Source organism: Herpailurus yagouaroundi, unplaced genomic scaffold (assembly GCF_014898765.1).
Source record: "Herpailurus yagouaroundi ecotype Mexico unplaced genomic scaffold, PumYag 28, whole genome shotgun sequence".
Taxonomy (NCBI): domain Eukaryota; kingdom Metazoa; phylum Chordata; class Mammalia; order Carnivora; family Felidae; genus Herpailurus; species Herpailurus yagouaroundi.
In genome coordinates this window covers 100,300,734-100,309,185 of record NW_024412376.1, presented here as the reverse complement: position 1 = coordinate 100,309,185, position 8,452 = coordinate 100,300,734, and the positions used below count along the sequence as shown (strand labels likewise).

Here is an 8,452-nt window from a genome sequence, read left to right as displayed (position 1 = left end):
GAGAGAGAGAGAGAGAGAGAGAGGGAGAGGGAGAGAGGGAGAGAGGGAGAGAGGGAGAGAGGGAGAGAGGGAGAGAGGGAGAGAGGGAGAGAGGGAGAGAGAGAGAGACAGAGACACAGAATCCGAAGCAGGCTCCAGGCTCCAAGCTGTCAGCACAAAGCCCAATGCAGGGCTCGAACCCACAAACTGTGAGATTATGACCTGAGCTGAAGTCAGATGCCAAACCAACCAAGCCACCCAGGTGCCCTGAAGATTATTTTAATTAAGCAAAATATGAGAAAAAAATACATACAGGATCTGTGGCTGAGGAGAGGCAGCGCTGAATAAGATCCTCAAATGTGGTCTTTAGAATGAGGTGCTCATCTGGAATAGGTTTCTTGGTAATTTTTTCTGTTGGCAAAGACTGCACATGCTGGAAGAAATAATAGCATAAATGACCAGAAATGACCAAAAGCTACCTATACGCAAAGCCCTGAAACTGTGATAAAGAGAAACCAGCTAACTACCTTGTAGACAGGCTGTGGCAAATTAACATGTGAAATCCCTTGGGAGAAGTAGAAATGAAAATCAAATATTCAGTAGAAGGTACAGACACTCCTCCTACAGCTTTGATTTTGAAAAACAGAATTGGATATAAAGAGTTTGATGAACTACAGAACATATGTTGATCACTATTGTATATACCTGATGGGAAGGAGACTGCAGACCTATGCCGGTAGGAAATAAAAGGGCAGTTACAAAGCTGGCTACTTAGAGTGGCTGCTTGCTCTGCTTGTTGGCTCATTTTTGTTTATCTTTCCATTCTTATGTTCTTTGATTTATTCTTGGAGGTTGGTAACTGGGCTATTATCAAACTGCAAGATTAAGTCAAAAGTTAGGATAGAAGAGACCATGATGTTACTGAACGTACAGATGGAAAAACAAAGAAGGTATGTTTGAGTGTTTAGGGTTCTGATTTATTAGTACATTCATTCAAAAAATAGTCGGCAATTATGTTCTAGGCACTGGCTATGTATTTGTGAGCCAATTCAGAAAAGATCTCAGCTCTCTGGCAGTTTTTAGCTCAAGGAAGGAAAAAGAAGTTTTAAAATGTCATACAAAAAGCAAGTTTACAAATACTTACATCTTAATGAAAGATGTTACTTAAACAAAAAGTAAAATAATCAAATGCCATAAATACATGTAAAACAGCAACTGCATTGCTATTTTATAGCTAATAAATTAACATTAATGGAACCAACAGGCAATATAACTGGAATTTAACTGAGGGGAAAGTTCTCTTCAGGAAATTCTATTAGAAAGACAAGTAGGAGTTAACTGGTGAAATGGGGAAGTTAGAGTGTCAGAGAAAGAATGTGTACAAAGGAAGGACCATGATACAAGAGGACTAAAAGGAGGCCAGTGTGGCTGAAGCAGAGAGACAGCAAGGAGGAATATGAAGCTGAAGGGCTTCCAGACAATGTGAAATAATTTGGTCTTTATCCTGAGAACAATGTTTTAAACAAAGAGGAGACAAGACCAGATACAACGATCAAAGTCAATGCTTGTAGACCAGTTAGAGGCTCCTGCACTGCCAGAGACTGGAAATGAAGGCAGCATGGGCCAGATTAGAAGTGTATGTGGATAAAGGATTAGAGAGAGATTTTAAAATAATAGCAAGATTTGGGGATAGATTTGAAAGAGGGATTAAGGGAAAAAAAGTATAAAGATAATTCCCAGGTTTTTGGCTAGATTGAATATGGATTATGATGCCATTTTACTGAAATAGGAAACACCAAAAAAAGATCAGGTTTGGGAGGAAGACTATGAATAAGGTTGTAGAAATGCTGAGTGTGAGGTGCCTTGGAGACATCTAGGTGGGCAGGTAGCTGGCTATTATGGCCTGGCTGAACATATACATCTGTGCAAGCTCTCCCTTTCGATGGTAACTGAGGTTCTGGTCTGGGTGAGTATTGCATGAGCACCTAAAGTCTAAACAAAAGTGAATGGCTGGGTAGCTTCCCAAACTAACATAGACTTGTAATCAGAAAAGAAAAGAAAAGAAAAGAAAAGAAAAGAAAAGAAAAGAAAAGAAAAGAAAAGAAATTAACAATGCATCTTTGTAATTTATATTCCTATGGAAAGAAACAACTCCTCCCACCTCCATCAAAACACTGGTTTTTAGAACGCCACTTTTAATATTTAGAAGTTCCTTAGGCAGAACTATCTCTTAATAGTAAAGCACACTCTTGTGATAGAGATACAACCTTTATAAATTTGACTTCAATGAACCAAAGACAAAAACAGAACTAATTTTATACTTTGTGCAGGGATTTGTTTCACCTTCACATGCTGAACTTTGACCCAAACTCTTTACTTTTCACAAACTGATCAAAATGTTCATCTTTGTATGTTTAAGTCGGTTGTATCTGACTTTTCATCGTCTAGAACCCTGTGCCAACTAGCTGTTTATATGTGAATAGCAACTACAAATTTATATCTCCAGCTGAAGATAAAGCTGTATATTACTAGCTCTTATATATACACAAGAAATGATATAACTCATTACATTTTTATTTTAGATTTTAAAAGGAAAACCCTTTGGAAATAGCTTCTGCTTAGCAAGCTTGGCTGAAAATACAGATTCAACTAATCTTAAATTGTGGGTACTGATTAGGTCAAATGAAATATAATTGTCAAGTTAGTGTAAACATACACTAGCAATTATAAAAGCCTCTTCTAGAAAGTTTATGGCATGTAATTGAAAAATAATATCCATCCATGATCAATCTTAAAAAAAGGGGTTACTATTTTTTACTTAGGTTATCTTAATTGAAACCAAAGTTAGATGCTCACTAATAAAGGTGTAAACATAAAAGTTAACACATTAAAAAGAAAAAATGAACTGAAATAGAGCCATCTCCTCATCCCATTAACACAGATTTGTTACCTGGATGGTATTTCCAATAGGAGCCCCTGGGGCACCTTCAATATTGGGCTTTGAGAAAGATGGTGGCATGCCTGGTTGACCAAGAGGTTGCTGTATGCCATGGAAGGTCTGGCCACCTGGAAGATGTGGCTGTGGAAATGAAGCTTGGCTTGACAGAGGTAAAGGAGCTGAAGGTTGTTGCTGCAGCATCTGTGACTGGGGGTCACCCAAAGGGTTCATGATTGGTGATGTGATGGGAACAGGAGGCATAAAGTTTTCAGGTATCTTTTAAAAGACAGAAATAAAAGACACGAAGCATAAGAAAAAAAGGTACAATTTCCTCACCTTTAAATAAGGTTTAAAAAAAATTTTTTAATAGTAGAATACTTTTTCAAATGAAATTTTATGCAGAATTCTACAGTAAAACGTAAAAGTAGAGCTAATCTGGCTCAGAGGGGTGGGGAACTCAAAACTGGACCTCTCAGTTTCCCCTTTGCCTTCCACACTTACCCTCGTATGGGGAGCCAACACCTGGTGTTTTTGAAAGAGGATCTCAAAGTCTAGAGAATTATATCTAGCAATAGTGGAATCAGATAATGTGTGTTTATATTTAATGTGACCAAGATGTAATACCCTTTTCCTAGATCACTAAATAGACATTAACTATCAATTCAATCATATTAAAAGTAGTAGATTAAATTCAATCTCTGATTATTATTAACCTAAATTTGGGGTTGTTTTTTTTTTGCTCATTTAGTGTCTCCCAATTTTATTGTTATGACCTCTCCCTACTATATTTGAGAAAAGGACATCACGGTGAGTAAAAAAAAAAAAAAAAAAAGTAGAAATGTTTGGGGAGAAAGAAGAAGAATCTTAACTTCTGCTTTAATGGCTGACAACAGTTACTGACATTTAAACAACGCTCAGCTACAAGGTGATTTCTTCATTCATACTATATGTGATAAACAAAAATAGTCCAAAATATAATTACCAAATTCCTGACTACTGTTGGAACCCCTAAAAGACATAAAAATCACTGGAAAATTTGTTTCCTATTCTTTGAAAGAAACCTGTTAGAAATTTACATCTTATCTTCTTCTTTTTAATATTTACTTATATATTTTTGAAAGAGAAAGAGAGAGAGAGAGCACGAATAGGGGAGGGGCAGAGAGAGAGGGAGACACAGAATCTGAAGCAGGCGCTCCGAGCTGTCAGCGCAGAGCCTGACATGGGGCTTGAATTCACAAACTGCGAGATCATGACCTGAGCCGAGGTCAGACGTTTAAATGACTGAGCCACCCAGGCGCCCCTACATCTTCTCTTCTAAAGGAAGTTAAATTCACACCACGGTACTGTTTTTAACTTTCTTTCCTTCCCTTCATGGAGAAGATGCAAGCTGAAATGCACTTTAAACCTATCAGTCAGTAAGCTTTGCCTTCAAAAGGATCAGTGAAAGGTAGTATGTTCCAGGTGGCTACATGATTAAAGAACATCTGTAGGCAACTGGATGGACATCTTTTTCTGGTACCTTCTTCTTCTTGGGTACTCTGTTCAAAGCTGGAGGATCATTCCAACCATTCTGAGGACCTATAACAGATAATAAAGAGCATTTTCCTTTAGAATTCTGAAAAGAGGACAACTAAATTGTATCCATCGCATAGTACCTTCAAATTCTGCCTTAACTAACCTGAGGATAACCATCACAAAGGTTTTACCAGCTCAGGTGTGGGGATCACTCTGTAGCCCTGGATTCACAAACTCATTCCCTCAAATATTCACAAGGTCTTGGCTTAGGAGGCAAGATAACTTGACATTATTTCCATTGAAAGTGAAAGAGCTGTACTAAATTTAGGGATGGTGAAGTGGTTATGTCTATATTGGTGTATAACTTTCAAATCAGTTAAGAATTCTCTTGTAATAAAGAAAAAATAAATCACCTGAATCTGCTAAAAAAACAAAAACCTTGATGTATTCAGCATACTAAAAAATAAAATAAAAGTAACAATCTCCTACTTCCCAAGAGAGTAATTTAATATAAGCAATTGAACATAAGCAAATTATCCATATGGTAGAAACAGTGTCAAAAACAAAAAAAAAAACCAAAAAACCGGGTCCCAATTACACAACACCAGCAATTTCATCATCCTTCCCTTAAGAGTTACTTATAAAGTATAAAAAAGCATTCAGGTATCTGTGATAAGATTTTTTTTAATGCCACAAAAAAAAAAAATTCCAGATTGGCAGCAAATATAAAATTAAACTACTGTCAACATTAGTAAATTTCCTCTACACGCACCCCCTGCCCCCAAATCTTCATCTCAAAGTGAAAAACAGACATCAGTAGCAGAATTCATTAAGTATCTTAATGCCAGTATGTTTAAAGAAAACGTGCCAGAAATAAAGATAATTTCAAAATCAAAATATAATCATTTTACATTTCATTGAATTTTGTGTATGTTGTATATTTAAAGACCAAAAATTACTCCTCTTTTAACAAATTAAACATTCTTTCAGTATTTTACCTTTTACTTATTCTACTGATATCCGTGATATGAAATCACAACAAAATTGCTTAGACAAAAGAACCTGTGATCCATACATAATGTCATAGAAACTTTTTAAAAAATAAGATCTTCTAGGGGCGCCTGGGTGGCGCAGTCGGTTGAGCGTCCGACTTCAGCCAGGTCACGATCTCGCGGTCCGTGAGTTCGAGCCCTGCGTCAGGCTCTGGGCTGATGACTCAGAGCCTGGAGCCTGTTTCCGATTCTGTGTCTCCCTCTCTCTCTGCCCCTCCCCCGTTCATGCTCTGTCTCTCTCTGTCCCAAAAATAAATAAATGTTGAAAAAAAAATTAAAAAAAAAAAATAAGATCTTCTAACCAGCATGTACTCATTTCCCTTGATTTTTTAAAAAGTTTATTTATTTTTAAAATTTGTTTTACCCAATGTGTGGCTCAAACTCACGACCCCTGAGCCAGCCAGCCAGGCATCCCTCATTTGCCTTGATTCTAAAAATGGAATTAATTTTCTACAAGTTTACCAGGAAACAGAATTCCAAAAGAGCCTCAAAACATTGAAGAGCTAATTACAAAACATTAAACTACATGCTGCTACCTGCTTAACAAATTCTTAAAGTTCTGGGCTTGCACAGAGAATCATTCAAATCTCTCTCATCACCTTCTAATCTTACTCATAGCTAAGACAATCTTGATATGGTCATGGTCTTTATGATTATATAAAATAGACGACTTTAATGATTTAAAGCTACTGGTGTCACCATGTTAATTCAATCAACTCTAAGATTTGATTTGATTAAGAACCCAAATTAAAAAATGATACTGATCACATTCCGAACATCATCAACTTTGAGGTTCACATGCATTATTGTGAATGTCCATTCATTAACTATATTAAATGATTGGAAAATTTCCAGAGGTATATTTTATAACTAATTCACCTTCCAACATAGGTGTCTGGTCTTGCATAGACTGATTTTCTGCAGACAAAATGTAAAAGTCACTTAAACAGTATTATCATGAAAAACATTCTAAACTCATTTTGTAATTGCTTCTTCTCCCTCCATCAAGCCAAAAAAGAAAAAAACTAATTTTATAAAGGAAAGAAACTTTTTAGTCAAGTCATGTGAAATGTCTTTTATCTAATTAAGAAAGTAATCAGCTTTTGGGTAAATTGAATTCATCTAGGTTGTGCCAGATCCAATTAACTCTTAAACATTACTTTTTTTCTCTTCCTGCGCTACATGTCTCTTTTAAGAAAAAAATTTTCCTGCCTACTTGAAATACTTCCCTGTTTGCATGGAATTTTTTTCTACTACTTGATCAGTAATATCACTGTGTGTGGGGGGAGAGCATTTGGTACTATTTAAAGCTGTGAATCAAAATCAGCTGAGAGATCGATCTTGTTAAACTGCAGATTCTAATTCACACTAAGTACAGGGAAAGGCCTGAGATTCTATTGTTCCACCTAGCTCCCAGGTAATGCCAATGCTGCTGGCCAAAGCACTCTTTTAGTGGGGACTTAATGAAAAATGGGAGGCTTTAGCAAGGTGGTGCCACTTTACTGCTAGATTTAGGAGGCAACAGGGGGCTGCACCCTGATGAAACTGTAATTTCATGTAATTCATGTCACACCATGAATAGAAACATAAATGAGAACAGGCCCAATAAATATGTAACCATCCAATATGGTCTTTTCTGTAAGAATATATGGATTTGTAGACTGTTGAGCACAGGTCTTTCAGAAACAACATCTCTTAAGAGAACTGAAGTTTCTGGCAGTGGACATGAAAAGAAAAGGGTGAAAACTAACACAGCAATGCCAAAATTATCAGATATTATTATCAGATATTCAGGGTCAGGCCAGGCCCAGCCTCAAATCAAAAGTATGCAGTGGAGGTATATTATATGCATATGTAACTTATGAAAATTGAACTATCTTCCTTTGGGGACAGAAGAACCAAGAGAATATAGCAATTAATGAGTTCAATTCGGTTTGAGTTCTACTCAAGAGGCACGTGCCTCAGAGAAATTGTGAGGTGGAGAGGTAACCCCATAGCTTGCAGTTTTCCCTCTAATCTCTCATAGCAGTGACTTAAGCCCTGGGTATTAAAGCCTGGGAGGGTATCCGGAAATTTCAAAAACTGTAAGCACAAAAAGTTTGTGGAGCAACTTCATACAACCCTTTTGTAAAATGACTCCAAATTTATGATGAAATCAAATCAAATTCAAAATTAGGAATGACAATCCAAATTAGAAACAAAAAGACTTGCAGCAGGAGTACATAGCCAGTGGGGTAGCTCACATAACTTGAAGGTGGAGAATGTCTTGTTGAATAGAAAGTAACAATTGTACAATAATCAAAGTTCTCCCCCAAATATATGCCTAACTGACTCCTCCCAATGTCCAACCATGCAATATATTTAGCCATTTTTATTTCAGCCCAGATAATCCTTGTTCAAATCTCTTATCAATTTAATGCAGTTTTGTCTCAGCTATAATTCGCTTTTGAATTTTTTCACTTTCATGTCTTTAAATTGACTGTTTAAATATGACTTTTTAAAAACACAGCTAAACTGACCTCTGTAAATACGCCTTAATAGCAACCTTAGGTAAAGCAAACTACATGAACAAAATAAATATCTCTAGGAAACAGCATTACGGAGGTTCATTATAGATATGCAAAATGTTACTCTTGGTCAACATTTTTAAAAAATCAACATAGAACAGTCATTGAAAATAAAATCAATACAGCATAATCTAATCTTAGACATAATTCTCCCATAAAACTATAAAGAGAATCTTTTTTACTCTTTCAAAAAACTATAAAATGAAGATAAATCTCTCTTTTTAAAACATGACATGACTTTAAAGGCATGAAAAATATGGTTCATGGTGTAATATTAAGAAAAAATGTAAGATGTAAAATTGTGTGTGTATATATGTGTATTATGATCTCAATTCTTTAAAAATAGGGGCACCTTGGCTCAGAGCCTGGAGCCTGTTTCCGATTCTGTGTCTCCCTCTCTC

At 36.2% G+C, this 8,452-nt stretch overlaps 1 protein-coding gene across 21 annotated transcripts in view; it reads right to left on the bottom strand.

Moving 5' to 3' along the window:
• Positions 1 to 8,452, bottom strand: part of SEC31A (SEC31 homolog A, COPII component) — a 73,535-nt gene that overhangs the window by 7,317 nt on the left and 57,766 nt on the right. For 11 of the 21 annotated variants that reach the window (XM_040479761.1, XM_040479740.1, XM_040479789.1 and 8 more), the window contains 4 exons: positions 6,364 to 6,402; positions 4,437 to 4,495; positions 2,930 to 3,193; positions 293 to 412 (listed from right to left, as the gene is read on the bottom strand). In XM_040479761.1, coding sequence (XP_040335695.1) covers positions 293 to 412; positions 2,930 to 3,193; positions 4,437 to 4,495; positions 6,364 to 6,402 — 482 coding nt within the window. The remainder of the gene's footprint in view (positions 1 to 292; positions 413 to 2,929; positions 3,194 to 4,436; positions 4,496 to 6,363; positions 6,403 to 8,452) is intronic. The other 10 variants (XM_040479838.1, XM_040479731.1, XM_040479771.1 and 7 more) reach the window with 2 other exon arrangements.